The 19,169-nt window shown below is 40.3% G+C and overlaps 5 protein-coding genes across 5 annotated transcripts; 1 reads left to right on the top strand and 4 right to left on the bottom strand.

Annotated features, from left to right (window-relative positions):
* Positions 1–918: 918 nt before the first annotated feature.
* Positions 919–5,783, bottom strand: acaa2 (acetyl-CoA acyltransferase 2). Its single transcript, XM_030105537.1, has 10 exons — positions 5,627–5,783; positions 4,100–4,266; positions 3,850–3,978; positions 3,385–3,501; positions 3,102–3,249; positions 2,824–2,999; positions 2,212–2,341; positions 2,025–2,095; positions 1,542–1,696; positions 919–1,463 (listed from the first exon to the last, which is right to left on the bottom strand). The coding sequence occupies exons 1-10, from the start codon at positions 5,640–5,642 to the stop codon at positions 1,382–1,384; spliced, it is 1,191 nt and encodes a 396-aa protein (XP_029961397.1). The 5' UTR covers positions 5,643–5,783; the 3' UTR covers positions 919–1,381.
* Positions 5,784–6,004: 221 nt separating this feature from the next.
* On the top strand, positions 6,005–8,281 carry mrpl40 (mitochondrial ribosomal protein L40). Its single transcript, XM_030104792.1, has 5 exons — positions 6,005–6,191; positions 6,313–6,396; positions 7,033–7,188; positions 7,661–7,742; positions 7,851–8,281. Exons 1-5 carry the CDS (start codon positions 6,130–6,132, stop codon positions 8,076–8,078), a joined length of 612 nt encoding a protein of 203 aa, XP_029960652.1. The 5' UTR covers positions 6,005–6,129; the 3' UTR covers positions 8,079–8,281.
* Positions 8,078–9,793, bottom strand: c12h22orf39 (chromosome 12 C22orf39 homolog). The gene is made up of 3 exons (XM_030104793.1): positions 9,699–9,793; positions 8,984–9,151; positions 8,078–8,893 (listed from the first exon to the last, which is right to left on the bottom strand). Exons 1-3 carry the CDS (start codon positions 9,726–9,728, stop codon positions 8,762–8,764), a joined length of 330 nt encoding a protein of 109 aa, XP_029960653.1. The 5' UTR covers positions 9,729–9,793; the 3' UTR covers positions 8,078–8,761.
* A 794-nt stretch (positions 9,794–10,587) lies between these two features.
* On the bottom strand, positions 10,588–14,014 carry ufd1l (ubiquitin recognition factor in ER associated degradation 1). Its single transcript, XM_030104693.1, has 12 exons — positions 13,883–14,014; positions 13,545–13,677; positions 13,328–13,360; positions 13,117–13,238; positions 12,744–12,874; positions 12,567–12,639; positions 12,396–12,464; positions 12,245–12,313; positions 12,121–12,171; positions 11,828–11,916; positions 11,310–11,394; positions 10,588–11,111 (listed from the first exon to the last, which is right to left on the bottom strand). The coding sequence occupies exons 1-12, from the start codon at positions 13,883–13,885 to the stop codon at positions 11,037–11,039; spliced, it is 933 nt and encodes a 310-aa protein (XP_029960553.1). The 5' UTR covers positions 13,886–14,014; the 3' UTR covers positions 10,588–11,036.
* Positions 14,015–14,513: 499 nt separating this feature from the next.
* Positions 14,514–16,583, bottom strand: LOC115398337 (protein ALP1-like). Its single transcript, XM_030105045.1, has 2 exons — positions 15,735–16,583; positions 14,514–15,651 (listed from the first exon to the last, which is right to left on the bottom strand). Exons 1-2 carry the CDS (start codon positions 16,516–16,518, stop codon positions 15,218–15,220), a joined length of 1,218 nt encoding a protein of 405 aa, XP_029960905.1. The 5' UTR covers positions 16,519–16,583; the 3' UTR covers positions 14,514–15,217.
* Between the last annotated feature and the right edge of the window lie 2,586 nt (positions 16,584–19,169).

Here is a 19,169-nt window from a genome sequence, read left to right as displayed (position 1 = left end):
ATTGTGTTTTACTGTCAATATGGGGTGTTGAGTGTACATTGAGGGAAAAAATTAACTTCAAGGATTGTAGTAAAGGGATGTAATCTCACAAGGAGTAAAAAATTTAGGGGGTCTTAACGCTTTCCAATATATGAAGAGTGAAGAATAAACAGTTTTGTGAACCACCTGATTTGTAATTAGGACTTGATCTTACAATACAGCTTTATTGGGTGTTCAGGGCCTTTATTACAATACACCCACTATTTAGGAAGGCCCACCACAGGCTGATCAGACCTGGGTGTATATCAATAGATTGGTTCCTCCTCCCATTAGCTTGGGGCTCCTATAGGATCTTTCCTCTTTATCCACAGCCACTAACTGCTTCTTTCTACTGTACTGTCCAAGGCTTTGATAGATTTCCTCTGAACCTACACACCAATCCTAAAGTCTTAAAGGAGTTTTGTGATGGAATGGGCTACCAAGCCTCTGCAGCCTACTCCGACTGGCTGCACCTCAGCCTTCCACCCACTTGCTACAACTTCAGCCACTAGGTCAGCATAACAAGGCTTTCTCCGGTCAAAGGTCTCCTCCATGGCATCCTCCCAAGAGACAGTGAGCTCTATGAGAAAAGCACACTGCCGGGACTTCGACCAGATCTGGTCGTAGACTGAATGTTGCAATCTCAGGTGGAAATATGACACAATGATCCAAGTCAGCATGCATTTCCCAGTCCCTGGCTCCCTGTAGTTGTTTGGGCTCAGGAGGGAAAGAGTTTGACTCTTGTTTGTTTCCCTCCCGGGCAAACAATATGGTCCGTTGGAACTTGTGTTGGGTATGGTGAGGATGGTGTTGATCTCAGATGACAAATGTTTTGAAGTACCCTCTAGTTTTGTTGAGGTAAACTTTCATGCATACACACAGAAAATAATGAAAACATCAAAAAGAGATCTTCTTTTATTCAATTTTTTTTAGATTGTTTGACACAGCAGTAAAAAAATGTGTTGTTGGAGCCACCACAGGTCAGTCACATTATTTATGCTGATGGAGAGATAAGAGTACATTCTGTGGCAAGCATCAGCATACCCTACTCTACAACCATCAAACAACCTAACAATCTGTCAGGCAGGTACGTGGACATATCTCTTGCATCAAAGAGCACGTGACTTGTGAGTCGAAGGCAAGTTGTTTATCATCACAAGTTTTCCGGCGATGCTCTACTGAAAAACTGAAATAATTCACTAAGAAAAAAGTTAAAGTGTACAGATGAGTTCAGTTTCTTCGAAGCCAGAGAAAACTGTGCAGCTGTGGACAACTGTGAACAAAAACATCCCTTCTAGTATTATTTTTTCAACAGATTAGAGATATGCGCAGGGCATTCTTTTGACAACTGCAGTTTCTTCAATCAGCACTTCTCAAGGATGATGGCGATGCCCTGGCCACCGCCGATACAGGCGGAGCCAACGGCGTACTTGCCTCCTCGCCGTCTGCCATAAAGAAAGTTAGTCATTAGACTCGTAAACAACTGTGTGTGTAATGTGCAATATTAATAAAGACAAGGCTACCTGAGTTCATGCACCAAGTGAGCAGTGATGCGTGCTCCAGAAGCTCCGAGTGGATGTCCGATGGCGATAGCTCCGCCATTGACATTGGTTTTCTCTGGGTTCAGTCCGAGAGACTTGGACACAGCCAGGAACTGAGGGGCGAACGCTTCATTCACCTGGGAAAAGTAAAATAGAGCAGCAGGATTAAACTTTTTTTTAGCAAAGTATAATAATCCCAGTAATGTAGACAATGTAATCAGGTGCTTTTTTGTGAAAAAGGAGTGTCAGCATCATGACGGCTGCATTTACAAGATGAGACAGAAAAAAAGCCAGGCGACACAGAACATAAAGGATGAATAGGATTTTCTGAAAAGAAAGCATTTCTGTCTGAATTAGTATTTGTGTTGGCTGAAGGATCTGAGCAGCCGTTCCATGCTGAGAGAAAATGTTTTACAAAAATTCAACCACACGTCACACAATTTTGTTTGTCGTTCTTTAACAAACCTCCACAAGATCCATGTCATTGAGAGTGAGGCCAGCTTTTTTAAGAGCTTCTGTGATTGCAGGAACAGGACCTAAGATTAATAAAAGGACATCACAATTCTTATTACAAAAGTTTTGGTCATAGGTCATTTCGACATCTTTTTCTTGTGCTTCGGTGTTGAATTATATCTTGAGTGGAATCACTCACCGATTCCCATGATGCTCGGGTCACAGCCAGAAACATGATAGGCTACAATTCTGGCCAATGGAGTGAGCTTGTGTTCCTTCAGGGCGTCCTCGCTTGCAATTACCACAGCAGCAGCACCGTCAGATACACCCTGCAGATCAATAAAGTTAGCACCATTTCGCCATAATACCATGAACTACATGTCACTGTTTTTAAACTGTGAGAAAAGTCACAAAAAAACTCAGTAAGTGCATTAAAAAAAAAATCAACCATCACTAAAAAATGAGTAAAAATGAATTTTACTCAACAAATGAAAAGTATCGAAGGAATACTGAGATCCTTTTGGCAAAAAATGTACAACTTTTCAGAAAATAAAGAACATCAGATTTGTAACACTACTGCACAAATGTTACTTTGTCAGACAAGTTTTAAATGACAGGACAGCTTTGAACTTCCTTATAGCTCAAAGCTTGAAAATGCATCAAAATAAAAACATACAAATCTAAAATGGAAGTTATTAAACTCCTCAGCTTATACCAATTGTAGGTTTTGACTTTAAGATGATGTACACCCCTAATTTAGTCCTTCACTGCAGTTCTTGAGAAACAGGCAACACTTTCAAAGTAAACTCACAGATGCATTGGCAGCAGTAACAGTTCCTCCCTTCTTGAAGACGGTCGGCAGTTTGGCCATCTGTTCCAGTGTGGTCTGAGGGCGGGGGTGCTCATCCTGAGCCATGGGCACCTTGCCTTTCTTAGCTTTCACATCGATGGGAGCGATTTCAGCAGTGTAGTATCCACCCTCATGGGCTGTAAACAGAAGAAGAGGTTCATGTTTATTTGTTTGGAATGAGAATATCAGTTTTTCTCGAGCAGACTGTGAAATATAACAAAAACCAAACCATGGCTCACCTGCCTTCCACTTTTGTTGCGTCTGGTATGCGTAGTTGTCACAGTCTTCTCGTGTAATCTGGTATTTCTCCGCCAGGTTTTCTGCCGTGATGCCCATTGGGATTTTGACGTGCAGGTCTGTCAGTCCTGCCCATAAGGTGTCCTCGAGCTGTCAAGTAAACACACATTTTATGTTACTGTTAGAATATATGATTAGACTTTAATATTGCCACAATAGCTTGTGATTCTTTCATATGGACTGTTCAGATATCTGCGCATGAGGAAAAGACAAGCAAAAACCAACCTTGAGATCGAATCCAAACTTTGTTCCAAATCGGATGTTGCGAACTGCATATGGGGCTTGGCTCATGCTCTCTGACCCTCCACAGAGCACCACCTCTGATTCCTTGAGACAGATCTCCTAGAAAAAGAAAAAGAATTTGAGAATAAAACCAAACACACTGATGTTTATTGCATGTTAACTATTGTTTTGTTATTTTCTGCTTTAGTGTGATACCCAAATCTCTGACGACCAGTTTTCCTGAACTCATCATTCAGGTTTTTTTTTTTTTTAATTTTTTTTTTTATTACATTTTGAAAAATACAGGAATCATTGCATAGTTAACAGTGAATTGTGTTTGAAAGCAAAGTGTATATTTGGTAATTACAGAATGGAAACCAAAAATATGGAACAAAATGAAATTGGATAATCGTTAGATTATCCAGGTGTTTAATTATAACACAGTTCTGCTCCATCAAGAAAGCTTACTTGAGCACCATTGATGATGGACTGGAAACCAGATCCACACAGTCTGTTGACAGTGAGAGCAGGCACTGGGATGGGAACGCCACACCTCAGGCCTACATGACGGGCAATGTAGGCTGCATCAGCCGAGCTCTGACGCAGGACATAAGTAATAATGTTAGACTGACTGAACCTACAACAAATTTACTGCTTTTCTTACCCGTGTAATGTTTCTCATGATCAGAATATGCTCAGTGTGAATGATCTCAGGTACCTGCATGACATTTCCCACGATCACGCTGTTGACCAGCTCGGGAGCCACGCCCCCTGCAGCGAGGGCGGCTTTAGCTGCGTGCTCAGCCAGGTCTGTTGCACTGTGATCCTTCAGGACACCGCCATAGGTACCGAACGGAGTGCGCTTGGCACCTACAATAAATACCCCTAAACAAGAGAAGTTATTTTTGAGTTAACATACATGCGAAAGCATAAGTAATTTTTACAAATGTGACTTGTTCACTCTTGCTACAGATAGTGGATTGTTAACAAGCTTTGCAGAAGCCTGTTGCCGTCTTGTCAGCCTGCATTTTGGCATATCCAGAGCACTTCAGGTTATCATTTATAAATGTCAACTCCGAACACTTTGCACTCTTGCATCATCACACTCCTACCTTTATGCTTCACTGTTGTAGTCCTGGAGCAAAACAAAATGATCTCCGCGCGAGATGCACAAATGTAACCAGGTGTCATCCTAATACATGACATGCTTTAAATATTTATCAGGCTATTTCTGTATTATTTAACCACAATTAAACTATTTCACCTAAAGGTCAAGCAGGGATTTTGTTGGAAGCCTTTCATAGAGGTCAGCATGATGCAATCTATTTCACCTTGTTTGAGCTTTTCTGATAACCTGAAACTTTGTGAGAGATAACCTCATCTCTAAAGTAAATAATACACTTTTGGTTATTTCCGGTAGGACACACAGTACTTGCAGCTGTTAATATTAAATTATGTAGCCCTGGATACTTGAGACAACATGTCAATTAAGTAGTCTTAAAGTCCACAAATCTTTATCTGACCTTTGCCATCTCAGTGACGTCTGGAGAATAACAAACTTTTTGTCAATTCGTTTTCAAGTGGATCCATATTGCAAAGATATGTTCACAGACAAGTGCATTATAGATTCATACTTTACATACAGTCCTCGTGCTCACAAGTCAGTTTTATCGAGACCTGGCTTGTTGTTTGTTTTGATTTTCAGTAATCAAGGGGTGTTGACATCCTGAACTGAGGAAGGATCTTCTTGAATTATTTTTCTTGACTTTGTAATCATGTTTTCGATGTGATGATTGAGAAATCAATATAGAAACAAGATGACCCCGTATCAGTCAGCACCTGAGTGTTGAGACTTTGTTGGGGGGGTTGACAGTAAATGACTTACTTATAAAGTGTCTATTGAGACTCAATAGACACATAAATGGATGGACATATAGATAAGTGATCAACTATCGACGGATCAGCAACAGCTGTCTTTAAATTATTCAAACAGGACACCAAAAACCTGATCCATATCTTGACCTGATCTTGTCACCTTTTGCCTACATTTTCGTAACACTAGTATGTGCAAACCTTCCTAGCACAATAATAAATTAGAAAACGAAAACAATACAGTGCCATTATTTGATTTAATCATAATTTAACGGCAAAAAGAACAATCAGGGAAGATCAGTCCTCACAAAAAGCATTTTAAAGCACGACAGTGCAGTCGTAGTTTTCATGCTGAAATGAAATATATAGTTACCTCTGAGCAGTGACATGATGGTGATTCCACAGATGATCCAACAGATTCAAACGAAGTCAGGATCGAACTTCTGTCTCGCTGTCTGTCAAGGCTGGTGCAGAAAATCTGGGGCAGCGGCGCCCTTTCACCCACATCCAGCACACACATCCAACCTTTTACACCCTCACTTAGATTCAACACAAAAGTAAAAATTCGATGTTTTTTTTAATTCTCATAAATATCAATATAATGTAATGTTGAAATGTTATTTATTTGCTTTCACCAAATCACTATGTTTCAATGTTACAAATATTTTATTTTATTTTGTTGTGGCCCCAAATATCCGCGAAAGTGCGACATTTGAGGTGAGGACGCGTGTTGAATACGTCATCTGTCCGCGACATGTCTATTACATCTCCGCGGTGTCATTTCTTCGAGGCGACATGTGAATGAATATTTTTGTGAATTTTTTTGTTTGCTTTTCCCCGGTATGAGATTAAAGTGAGACGAGGCGAGGTGAAGACATGTCTGCGGCCATTTCCCGTTGTCTTTGCAGGGGTTTGCCCCAACATGCCGTTCCTTGGAGGTCAGTATTGATGTGAGCTTTCTGTGTTTGAAGGTTACAGGGGAGAGATGATGCGCATATAGCTGTCACAATAACATACATTTAGTTGGTCGGGTCTTTATAACTTTTTATTTCTTTGCAGCTTCTTGTCAGGGCGAACTCGACATGTTGTGCAGCCTCTTTGGTGTACGCCAGTGATGACACTGAAGACATCTGCCCCTCTGAGGTACGATCCCAAGCCGGATTAATCCCAGCGACTGCTTCTTTGTTCATTTTTGGCATTATGATGACGTCCAAATGATCGATATATGGTTGTTCGCTCACTGTTTGATTTTTTTTCTGTGAAAGGGTTTACAATCTTACCTCAAACTATAATCAGTGTACTACATCATGTGTGATGAGCCAAAAAGTCTCTTGATTCAGACTTGCACTGGGCATACATCTTAAAAAAGACAGACTGCAGTTTTATTTGCACAAAGCTTCTTTTCCTCCTTCCCGTTTTCCTCCTATTTTCGAATTGAACATACCATTGAACTGTCCCCATAGCTGAACGATTTGCTTTTTTGTTAGCAAAAAGAAAAATAAAAGCAATACCATCAAATATTTTCTGTAATGCTGTAAAATGCTACACAAAAACACACCATCTATCACCATCTAGCACAGCTATCTAATGTTATTTTCTGATTGGCTTTGTTAAACATACCTCAGAATTCCTATTACAGATAAATAAAGGGCAGTGCATAGGTTTGAAAGTTTTTGAAGTGTTTTTGCAGCTCATTATATCAACAATAGAAAGTATATACTTTCCACCTGTCTTCTCACTGATTATACTGAAATTGAGCTTTTGTTTGTATAATTTAAGAGCGGAGCCAAAAAAGAAGAAGAAAGTGGACCCGCGAAGGGAGCAGATGATGAAAGAGCGACTGAAGAAAAAGCTGAAGAAGCTGGAGAAAGTCGCACCCGAGCTCATCCCGATAGAGGATTTCATCACTCCCAGCAAATGCCTGGATGAAACAAGGTGCAACAATTTTACTGAGTCAGATGCAGCAATTGGTTTGGATTCACACTGAAATGCTAAGCTTTTGACTGTGTCCAGTTTGTGGTAACAAACAATCTTGGACTCATTCATTATATTTCATTCAGCTCACATTGTGTTTTCTTCACACTTTGAATCTTTGTTAAATATATACTGTATATTATAATTTAACTGCATGTAAGTAGTCTTTACATGTTCGTATATCCATTAACAGTGAGTGTTGTTGAGCCAGTTTAAAGAACACCTCATTTCTTCACCCAACATTCAACAAGAGGTTAAAAATCAGCTCTTATACTATAAAACTGCATCAAACATCTGATGATTTAACATTGGAAAAAGGTCATTTCAATATATTTAAAGATCTGCTATGTATCAAGTAGTTTTCCCTTGCTATGCAAGTGTTTGTTCATATCTGGCTTTAATTTCTATAAATTGTTCAATATTCTCTTAAAAGGGAACGCAGCATGCCAAGGCTTTCATTTGAAGAAAGTGAGGGTCGAGCCCTGCTGCTGAAGGAGTGGAGCCGATACAAACGGGTCAGCACTTAACATTGCTCCTCAATCTATGCTGCTTTTACAGACATTATTTCTGACCTCTGCGTCCCGCACAGTTAAAAGTGCCACATTTTCTTTTTGTCCTTGCAGAAGCAGCACATGGCTGAAATGAAGTCTGTTGAACTTGCTTTAGAAGCACAGAGGGAGGCGCTACAGGAGCTCAAGTTAGAGTCTGAGGAGCTGTACCAGGCAGCACTGGCACCGGACCCACTTCTCTTTCCATTTGTTCATGAAGGCCCCTCATATACACCACCGATACCCAAGTACCAAGCACCTGATGGAAAATTCAATGATGTCACCAAAGTATATACACAGTGATGGACAGGGACCACATGGCATTGTTCCAGTGTCTCCTTGTTTCCACATTCAGATCAGAAGCATCCTTACAGTATACATGTGTATGAGGCATACAGATACTTCAGTTCCTGTCACAATATCCATGGAGATCATGCATTGATTTTCAAATTTTTGTACAAAGAAATAATCATCAAACAACTTAAAAATAAACTTTTTTTTTTTAATTGACTGGGTTCATTTGTGTTATACAAATTATAAGAAAGGCAGAAAAACAGTCATTGATGGAGTGAAACTTGATAAAGTCCTGTTGTATCTTTTAATAAATAAAACTTCACGGCACAATATAATTAAGTAGAGCAAATGTAGCATGAAAAACAGCACATTTACTGCAGGTGAAGACCAGAAAATAGTAAGAAATTAACAGTTCATTATCCGTGAACGCAAGCTGCTCCAGTGGAGCTTTGTGTAGTGAGCCTCTCAACTGGATCAGTTAAATCCAAAAGGACTGTATGTGCACATACTGGATTGAACTCATGGGTTGAGAACGAGAATTTACACATTTCTCTCAGAAATCCTCTGTAATAGCAAGTGAGTAAAGGCCTATTTGTCCAACAGTTGGTTCCAAAGGCTGTGATGCACATGAAATTAAACATGAGTGATTGGAATATGTCATGAAGCGGTGACAGCAGAGTAACACGAGTAGTTTAGGAATCCTGAGGCCTTTCCTGGTTCAGAGGCATGTGCCAGTCTGTTGGGGGCTCTTTCCTGAGCTCCCACACAGGGATAAAATTTTTTTGCTCTGCCACACGATTTCTCTCACTTCTTTGCAACGCCTCCTGCAACACAGACAGTATTTATTCGTAATGGTGCTCAGGCATTTTCACAGGGAAGAATGCTGTCAGGGTTTAAATACTGATGCCTCAAACCTTTGCCTCTGAGCTTTTGTATTTTTCCCACTCTCTGCAGCTCTTGTAGTCCTCCTCCCACTGCAGGCAGGATGGGGAGGTACCATGTGCATAGTAATGGTGAAAACGGTTCTTTAAACTTTTGCAGTGCCTGAACTCACTCCAGTAGTCGTCACAGACCCTCGGCGGCTGCGTGGAAAAAGACAGAATCATTTACAAACAGGCAGGAATCTATCTGGGGGTCTGGACCCCATATCCTAGGACACATAGCTATGTTTCCTGAAGTATATCATTGGCTCAAAATCCTAAGGAGATTTTTGGTTTACAGTTCCCCCAACTCTAATTTCAACCATTAGTTTAGTAAATACTGTGGAATAATTGACTGTGAGCGCCACCTCGCGGTAGCTTTAGTAAATAAATACCAGTCATGTTAAGGTGCTCATCAAATAAAAAATACCACAACATAAAAACAGTTTTAAAATGCAGCGGGTACAGTGAGATTTTAAAGCAGATCGTGAATAAATTTCCCATCTGAAGTCTCCTCGGATCTCCTGTGACATTGCTTTCAGCGGAGCTGACTTTGGTGGGTTAGCAGCAAAGGGCTAACTTGCTAAACATTTCATTCATATTTGGCGTTATTTTAATGATTTCAAACAGTCCTGAAAACAGAACATGCATCATTAGGTCGGCAAAATTTGGCACCAACATGAATAAGAATAACGTTTCGTTTAAATACCCTCCACGTTGATTCTTCTCTCCCAGACATCGTTAGCCAGGTTAGCTTTAGCGATGTTACTTCCGGTGTTTCGGATTAACTGGTTTCCATGTTATCTGGTGTACGCCGTTACTGCCGCTGACACAAGATATTAAAGAGACATCCCAACGGTAAGACACTTAAGACACACAAATTGATAGTAAATGTGGGAAAACAGCCGTCATCAGGAGAACTACGGGTTTCTCTGTGATTTAAATATCACAGCAACACGCGACGCTAAAGGAAGTTGGTCACCAGTTGAGAGGGAAACCAGTTAATCCGAAACACCGATTCAGGGACATGCTCTTTTTAATTAATTTAAAAATGATGGGAATTTTGTTATTGGTTGGTTTTCGGTCAAGTGTTATTTTGAAAATTGAAAACAAATGTGGTTTGGAAAAAAAATAAAAATTATGGAAATTCCACTTAATTGTATCAGCAAACTGGGAAATTGAAGAGTCTTTCAATGGAATGTCAAAACCAAATTATGGACGATGACCAAAACACAAAAATTATTTACATTACTTCAATGATTATACAAACATTTGTTGAATTTCAACTGCGGCTTATCTATTTTTTTCAACTCAACAAAAAAAACTCAAGTGCATCTTTCATTAAATAGTATCATTGCAATGTTTTTGTACGATACAATATAAAATTGGAATTTTTGCTGTAGTTTGTCTCCTGAGGTACCCATTTGTAATCAAAAGGGCATTTTCCATAGCGTTTGATGTACCATCACTATCATTTAACATAATCTGACATTGTTGAAGTTGTCATTGTGAAAATAATCACTTATTCTTACATAAACAAGAAGTAAAGTCTCATTTGTTCATATTTGAATTAAAAAATTGAAAAAACTACAAAAAAATCAAGACAGTCCTTTATTTGTCTTTAAATAAGCAAAGTAAAAGCAAAAACTCAAATTATCAATGTAACTCAGAAAAAACTTAAAACATAATAAAGCAAATGTAGCTCCATTTCGTCATAACAACGGCATTCAGGATGACAGCATTTTTTAGCTGAATAGCATGAGAGGGACAACTGTGGAAAGGTCAGAAGTAATTTAAATCTGATTTTATCAGCACAATAATTTTAAATGTGAAATAGCCACCCTCCAATTCATTTAAGAAAAATACTACAGTCGGAGGTTTTATTACAAACTATAAACAAAGTCAACAGCAAAAGTCCAGTTTCAAAGGGACCAAGAGCCAAAAATTTCAACGCAGTTGAAGAACACTTCTCTTTAATTTGCTGCTGAGGATAACAAAAGATTTGGTAGATAAGTACACCAGAGCACGACTTTCCATCCTTTGTTGTTCAAGGCTTATGGCCCTTCTTGCGTAGTGATTGTCCTTGTCCTGAGAAGGCAATAAATCGGTTCATGGCATCGTCCTACAAAAAAAAAACAAAAAACAAAAAAAAACAGAGAAGTCAGAAATGTCAGCTTATAAGCACAACATAATTTAATGTATCTTTATCTACTATTAAGCAAAGAAATTTGAAAATATCAAAATATCAACATTTAAGTGCTTTGAAAAGAGAAGAGCTGCAAAAACACCTTGATCTTAATAAAATGTTCATCATACTCACATCGTCCAAAATTTTCCTGGGCTGAGGCCTGGAGTTTCGGATGAAGGTAATCTTGCCAACTTTAAAGTCGTAGTTGGGAATTCCTCTGTGTGATGAAAAATTGGACAATTAGCCTTATTCGTTTATGCTGTAGCTTCTACATTTCTTCCTGTAATTCCAAAATTAAGAATGTTAAGTTGTTTAAAGTAAGGTGCTGAGATAGGTATAGCTTGTGCTGAATATGAAAACTTTGTCAGACAAGTGTGGAAAAAAAAATCACTTCACTATTCTTATAACATTTTAAGTTCATTTTTTGTTTCATTTTTTGCAAATAACCCATTTTAAGACATTAGCATTCACTTGTATGAGAATGCGAGAAAAGTAATGAATAACTTTTCACCAATCTCCATAGATCATTTGTATCTAGCCAAAAACTACCTCTGAAGTAGAGTATAGAGGTGCACCATTGCATTGCCATGTGTGTGCAAGTATCTAGCACTCATGGGTTTTAGTGTGTACACAGGAAAACTTCTCTTCACCTTTTGATGTCACTTGCAGTGAGAGGGGCCGGGCTCGGTTCAATTCCTTTTGTTTTGCCGTCCAAACGATTTCCAGAGCCGGTAAATGCCTGACCAAGGAAACAGATTAGAAGTTTCATCAGAATCTGCCACTACCTCTATTTATAGTGTGAAATCCTAACTAATCATGCTTTATATTTTATTTTCTTAATTCCTTCTGACACATCAGCTTTGGGATTCAATCTCGCTAATATAACCTCGAGGCCCCCCACTTCCATCCAATAGTGTGAAATCCAAAGCAAACATGTACTCACTCTGAATCCTGTGTCCATGTCAGCGTAGCTGCTGGGATCGGCTTCTTCCTCCTGTGAAGACATGGTTTTTATCACATTGTTCAGACTACAAAATGTAAATGCATATATAACTGTAAGTCCTTACTGCTGGTTCCTCATGATACTGAGGTCGTCGTTCAGGCTCCTTATAACCCAACGGAGCATCAAAATCCACCTGAGATGCCAAGTTACAACACATCAGAGGAAAAATCACAAAGCACTTTATCTGTCTGTGGAAAAAAAGCCAAGGTACGTACATTCATGTCACACTCGATGATGGACACTGCTTTATCTGGCTTGGTCTCCATCACTCTCAGCTCATAAATCTGAAACACATAAATGTCATTAACAATAGTCTGCAGCAAAAATGAAATTAAACAAAAGGTATTTACATATCGGCCCATTACTAATGTCAATCAATTATCTACCTTTTCATTGTAGTTGATCGCGATGACATCACCAGTGGTCAAGCACGCAAAGTTTCTCAGAGCATTTTCCAATCTGCAATAAGACAATCACTTAGTGGAAACACTTTGGTGAGGTACTAATACTACTACTAAAAGTAATAACAAAAAAAGAAAATGATCCTGAGTGATAGGTCTTACACAGCTTTGGGGTTCGTGATGTCCAGGAAGTCTGGACTCTGAGGCTGAAACTTGGAGTAAGTGGCCACCATAAGGTTGACGCTTTCCACTTGGACCAGACCACCTTCCTCCAGCAGCAGATTCTGCATCATCTGCAGCCACCAAAACACACAAAACATCAGATAGATTTTACCAGAATTAAATTAAAACAAACTACACCAAACAATTAATGGAGGGTAAAGACAAACTTCTACTTACTATTTATGCGTAACATATTAATGTCCAAATAGGAAGAGCAAGTTAAACTTTTACTTATTACAAAAAGTTCTCTCTTAAACAAATCAAACATTTAAGTCTTGGTGACCCAGCAAAAAACCTCATCACTGTTCCTCACCCAGTGTGGCAGGTAGCAGATTCCCTCATCTGCCACAAACTCCAGGACACCGCAGTGTGTCATTCTGTCCGAGTTCTTGTTCGTCAATTTGAACAGCATTGGATAAGTTATGTTAAGCCTGCCTAGGAAGTTAAAAGAAGTTAAAATGAAGACCATCCAGATACACAAACATTTAGATTTATTTATGATGCATGGTTTAACTTGCACTTACTGAGCTGGTCAAGGGCTGAAGGCGGCATTATTACTGGGGAAGAAAAAACAACATTCAATCAAGACAAATTGACAAACATTTAAACTGATGAATAGAAATGTTTACATTGTGATATAACAATCATGCCTGTTTAGAAGCATTCCGAAATAGATCATATTTGGTGCCGACAATGTGATCCGTGGTAAAAATGTGTATTTTAGTGAGGAATATGTCTCACTTTTGCCTCCTTTCTCCACGTCGGAACGGTCGTTGGGGCCAGCCAGCATCGACACCGAGTAACATCGGTACTGAGTGGAGAAGCGGTTCTGAAAGCCCCGGGGTATTGTGTGATCAAACACCTGGAAAGAAAACTGGAGAAATCCCGACCCGATTAACAACAAACATTCTTTTCAGCGGTTTAGTTGCGTTTCGATGGTGCTGATGACGGCGCATATTTCAGCTCCGTCGCAGCGGTTGTTGTTGTTAGCCGCTTTGCTAACTACACCGCAGCAACAAAGCCGCTGATTTCGACACAAATGAGTCGACAACGGTAAAAACGGACAGGATGATACTCACCATGTTGACAGTTTGGGTCTGTGCGGATTAAACGACTGGAAATAGGATTAAATTTCTGTAAACTGCAGATGTACGCAGGTATCTTTCGACTGTTGTTTTCAGCTTTTTCCGGCTGTGAACCGGAAGTCCAAATGAGGAAGTGACGACACGGGTTCTAAATTATAAAATAAAATAAAATATAACATGATTTTTAAAAAAACACATTAAATAAATACACCGTTTTCAAGCGAAAGCTGTCAAATAAGGGGTAACTTAAAGGATATAAACAAATTTACTTATGGTGCTAATAAAGCAATCTATTAAAAATATGCCAAAGATAGACAAATGACAACATCAATAAGAGTTGGGAAATTTCATGATGAAATAGTGAAATTAATTCAGTATAAACGTTATAAATATATGATTACATTTTACAACACCTATAGAGCAGAGCAGTGGAGGCATGTTAGGGCCATAACCCAGAAGTCGATGAATTGAAACCATACTCAGCTATGAAGTTGATATGAAGATACGACACAAACACAAGATTTGCTTTACTTTTTCCGCTACCTTGTTTGGGACATTGTGATTTCATGCTTTTCTCAGAGAAGTGAATGTCTCATCACCAAATGCTGGCAAACAAATCCTGCCCCCTGACTAAATGGATTATTTATGTAAAAATAGAAGCACAAAAAAATAATCAGGAAAAAAATAACCGTACCTTATGAAGAAAAATGAAAATTTAAAAGACTACATTTTTAGAAATGTATGTTGTAATATTACATTTTCAAGGAACAGCTTAAAATCTTATGCAAATCTTATATTAAAATAAAATACTCACTGTAGTGAAGGAGTTTTACAGGAAAAGCAATCTAACAGATATTGAGCCACAGGGACAGAACTGCAGCAGCCAGACACACATACGTATGAAACAATCAGAGAATCCAACTATGTTAATTTCTGCTGGAATTAAATAAGACTATCGAGAAGTTAAAATGAAAGGAATTAGAAGATGCTCCATAGTTTCGATTGTTTATGATAGCTTGTTTTTGGGGCAGATCCAGCTGTTTGCTTTCTTTGCCTCAATAATAGAAACTGATCTCACACAGCATCTTGGACGTTCACTGGATTTTAGAAACAGTTCAATTAATTTTTTTTCTAGTTTCATACATAAAATAGTTGTGAGTTAGTTGTAGTTTATCTAGCCTAATATGTATATTCAGACATACAGTATTCATTGCACCTTGTTTGCTAATTCACTGCACAAGAAATAAAACTCAATTTGTTTAGAAACAATGAGCTGTTTATTTACAAATTGCAGATGCTTTACTGTCCAAGTGTTCCATGGGAGGACATTTAGTTCTGCCATGGTACAGTACCATGTGGCGACTGAAAGAAAGCTGTTAAATCACTCCTCACAGCCATTGCAGCTTTGGTAGGTTGGTCTCCGGTCATTCGAGAGTTATCAACAGGATCCACAAAGTTCGAGTGTCCTTCCACCACTCTTCGCCAGTCGCCAGGCTGAATGGATCCAGCACAGCCATCAGTGTCAGCAAATCCTTGTGGTATGTAGCAACTCTCTGGGCTGTTCGCCTCATCAGTGTATGTGAGGTAGTTGTGTAGGACCACACAGGCCCTCAACACATCAATTGATTTGTTTGACTGAAACTCAAAAGGTCTTCCAAGAATTCTCCATCTTGCTGCCATGATGCCGAAGGCGTTCTCGATGACCCGCTTGGCTCTGGAGTGGCGGTAGTTGTACACCTGCTTGTCTCTAGTCAGATCCGCTCCTGACAAAAAGATCAACAACAAATCATTGGTTATACTGTTTCACTGGGATCACAGAAAGTGTTGAATACAATCTGTAGCCTACCTGGAAACGGCCGCATGAGGTTGCTGAGCAGGGGGAAGGCAGCGTCACCAACCAGCACATGGGGAGTCTTGACAGTGGTCCCGGGAAGGTCAGCTGGTGGGGGCAGGTTCCGCTTGTGCTCGAGCAGCATCGACCCAAATCCGCTCTCATCGAAAGCCCCGTCGTTGCTTCCACTGGCTCCCACGTGCACTGCGGTGAAGCGATACCTGGCATCGCACGTAGCAGTCAAAATAAGAGGGTGCGGCGCCCTGATGGTTACCTTCCTCCCCTCGAGGCTTCCGACGCAGTTCGGGAAATCCCATATCTTCCAATAATCGGTTGCTATGTCCGTCCACATGCTCGTTGACGGAGAGGGCAGAAACTGTGGCTGCAGAGCCTTCCACAGCGCTTTGCACACCTCCGTGAAGACTGCGGACACCGTGCTGGAAGCCAGCTGGTAGCTCGCCGCCACAGTCTTTTGGCTTAAACCTGAAGTTAGAAGTCTCAGACTCACCGCCAGTCTCTGCTCTAACTCAACGGGCATGTTGTGCGTCATCTGATGCCGGATGAAAGGTCGCAAGCGGCTGACCAGGTCGTCGAACCGAGCGACCGACATCCCGAAATACCTGAAGTGCTTCTCGCTCCCGCCAGGCTCCCGCAGCGGTTGAGCGAGTGTGGCGAACTCGCCCGTCTCCTGCCTGGACTCGTTCAGAGGCCGAACACTCCACCTCCTACGAATCCTCTTTCGTCTGCGTTGCAACATTTCTATCAAAAGCATTTGCTGTTCAATATCGAGCAGCTCCATCTCTATCAGAATCCTCTCTCGCGGAGTCGCTGTCGGTACCTGATCCGTACCCGGAACACGATCCGTACCAGACGCCTCTGCGCATGCGTCAGCACCCCGCACATGCGCAGAAGTGGGCGTATTTTACGACACTCTGCGGTGGTAATTAACTATAAAAATATATATTTTAATTGCGGCCAACTGTCACACATTGGCCGGATTCACACGCTCCCGCGCCACATCCTCCATTTCTCCCGCTGAAATGTCTTTTCAGGGACTTTGTTTTCGATTTCGGCTCAAAAGTGATCTGTGATCTACCTGTTCAGCCTGTGAACTCGCGATCGTTTAGTTTGGTCTCAGAGGCCGTGCAGAGATGAACTAACGCCGTCAGGTATGTGTGTTTTCAGTATTTATGCTCTTAAAGTTATAATTACATTTTCTAATTAGTTTATGTCTGTTGTGAGAACATTTTAAGGCGTTTTGAGCGCTTTGTGGGCCCCATTCGGAGGGTTACATGCTTAATTAGTGAAGCTGCTTCACTCCGTCCTCCCAGCCGCTGCTCCTTGTGACCATCTGGTTTGTATCGATGCTGATCAATCAGGGACTCCAGAGCAGGATTCACTGTTGTTTATCAGTTTTGGGATACACCTGTTGTTCTTATGAGTTCGTTTGCAAGCTGAAATGTGATCAAATAAAACTAAACAGACATATCTCTACAGTTACTATGCATTCAATAATTCATGTCTACAGGACTGTCTCAGAAAATTAGAATATTGTGATAAAGTTCTTTATTTTCTGAAATGCAATTAAAAAAACAAAAATGTCATACATTCTGGATTCATTACAAATCAACTGAAATATTTCAAGCCTTTCATTATTTTAATATTGCTGATTATGGCTTACAGCTTAAGAAAACTCAAAAATCCTATCTCAAAATATTAGAATATCATGAAAAAGTATACTAGTAGGCTATTTAACTAATCACTTGAATCGTCTAAATAACTCGAAACACCTGCAAGTGTTTCCTGAGCCTTGAAAAACACTCAGCTTGGTTCAGTAAACTAAATCACAAGTATGGGGAAGACTGCTGATCTGACTGCTGTCCAGAGGACCATCATTGACACCCTCCATCAGGAGGGTAAGACACAAAAAGACATTTCTCAAAGAGCAGGCTGTTCACAGAGTGCAGTTTCAAAGCACAGTCACAAAAAGTCTGTTGGAAGGGAGAAATGTGGCAGGAAACGCTGCACAGCCAAGAGAGATGACCGCAGGCTTCACAGCATTGTGAAGAAGAGCCGCTTCCAGAATTTGGGGGAGCTTCAGAGACAGTGGACTGAAGCTGGAGTCCAGGTATCAAAAGCCACTGTTCACAGACGTGTCCGGGAAATGGGCTACAATAGCCGTATTCCCATGGTCAAGCCACTTCTGAACTCAAGACAACGGAAAAAGCGTCTGACTTGGGCTGTGGAAAAGAAGCACTGGACAGTTGAAGAGTGGTCCAAAGTCCTCTTTTCAGACCAAAGCAAGCTTTGTATTTCATTTGGAAGTCAAGGCGCCAGAGTCTGGAGAAAGGCTGGAGAGGAGCAAAATCCAAGTTGCTTGAAATCCAGAGTGAAGTTCCCACAGTCAGCGATGGTGCAGTAATTCGTGCAAAAGAATTCCCAACCGAGTGCATTAATGGACATTTTCAAATGTTTGATTTTGTTTTGCTGTTATAATTTTGTTTTTTTACTTGGTCTGAGGAAATATTCTAATATTTTGAGATAGGATTTTTGAGTTTTCTTAAGCTGTAAGCCATAATCAGCAATATTAAAATAATAAAAGGCTTGAAATATCTCAGTTGATTTGTAATGAATCCAGAATGTATGACATTTTTGTTTTTTTAATTGCATTTCAGAAAATAAAGAACTTTATCACAATATTCTAATTTTCTGAGACAGTCCTGTATGTGTAGAACTTAAGAACAGTTTTTATGGTCACTTGTTAACGATTTGTTTTCACATGTTAAAAAAGGGGAATTACAATACACTTGTTTGTGATATTAACCTGTTAGGAGACAGTCACTGGTTCACTCCTGTAGCTTTAATAAACCAACATGAGGTTTGATGAGACAGGGCCAGTGGCAGGAGGGAAGAGGGAACAGGTTTGATCAAGATCAAAATAGCCTCAGGACGACAGAACTCGAACAGCTTTGTTGTTTGCTGATTCAGTGAAAGGAAAACAAGAAAACAGTAACATTTAACAGCTGATTCCCTCTGTTCTTTGTTCAGTCTTCATAGATGATGGAGCTAAACCTGTCCCAGAAGTTTGTCACCATCACAGGGCTGGTCCTGGTCCTGGTCCTGGTCCTGCCCCACTCCGGTGCAGATGCAGTGTGTTTTCTGTGGTGGGATTAAACAAGACCAAGACCAGGAACAGCTTGGCTCTGGTTGGAGTCCTGGAGCCCTGCTTCCAGTGGGAGCCCTCCCCCTCCCCAGCATCTGGGCCTCAAAGACCAGGACTCAGTACCAGAAGACTCAGAGCTTCAACATTTTGACTACAGCATCCTTTATCCACAACCTCAGACAGAGTAATGGGATTACAGTTTGCACATAGATACACCAGCCTTACAGTACTACACTGCTAAATAATATTACATAGAAATTGAATAAGTTTTATTATTCCTTGCTCCT

This window comes from Salarias fasciatus, chromosome 12 (assembly GCF_902148845.1).
Source record: "Salarias fasciatus chromosome 12, fSalaFa1.1, whole genome shotgun sequence".
NCBI classification, from domain to species: Eukaryota; Metazoa; Chordata; class Actinopteri; order Blenniiformes; family Blenniidae; genus Salarias; species Salarias fasciatus.
The sequence above is the reverse complement of the archived record's forward strand: the minus strand, read 5'-3'. Positions and strand labels throughout refer to the sequence as shown.

Coding starts and splice junctions, on each gene's coding strand:
- acaa2 (XM_030105537.1), bottom strand. Junction 3,979..4,099: donor TCGTGGGAAATGTCATGCAG/GTACCTGAGATC, acceptor GTCCTGCGTCAG/AGCTCGGCTGATGCAGCCTA. Junction 2,342..2,823: donor TTACTGCTGCCAATGCATCT/GTGAGTTTACTT, acceptor ATTGATCTGCAG/GGTGTATCTGACGGTGCTGC.
- ufd1l (XM_030104693.1), bottom strand. Junction 12,875..13,116: donor TCTGCTACCTGCCACACTGG/GTGAGGAACAGT, acceptor TGGTGGCTGCAG/ATGATGCAGAATCTGCTGCT. Junction 12,640..12,743: donor ATCACGAACCCCAAAGCTGT/GTAAGACCTATC, acceptor GTCTTATTGCAG/ATTGGAAAATGCTCTGAGAA.
- LOC115398337 (XM_030105045.1), bottom strand. CDS start 16,518: ATGGAGCTGCTCGATATTGAACAGCAAATGCTTTTGATAGAAATGTTG. Junction 15,652..15,734: donor CCTCATGCGGCCGTTTCCAG/GTAGGCTACAGA, acceptor TCTTTTTGTCAG/GAGCGGATCTGACTAGAGAC.
- c12h22orf39 (XM_030104793.1), bottom strand. CDS start 9,728: ATGTCTGGGAGAGAAGAATCAACGTGGAGG. Junction 9,152..9,698: donor GAGAAGAATCAACGTGGAGG/GTATTTAAACGA, acceptor TTTTCCACGCAG/CCGCCGAGGGTCTGTGACGA. Junction 8,894..8,983: donor ACAAAAGCTCAGAGGCAAAG/GTTTGAGGCATC, acceptor TCTGTGTTGCAG/GAGGCGTTGCAAAGAAGTGA.
- mrpl40 (XM_030104792.1), top strand. CDS start 6,130: ATGTCTGCGGCCATTTCCCGTTGTCTTTGCAGGGGTTTGCCCCAACAT. Junction 6,397..7,032: donor AAGACATCTGCCCCTCTGAG/GTACGATCCCAA, acceptor GTATAATTTAAG/AGCGGAGCCAAAAAAGAAGA. Junction 7,189..7,660: donor AAATGCCTGGATGAAACAAG/GTGCAACAATTT, acceptor TTCTCTTAAAAG/GGAACGCAGCATGCCAAGGC.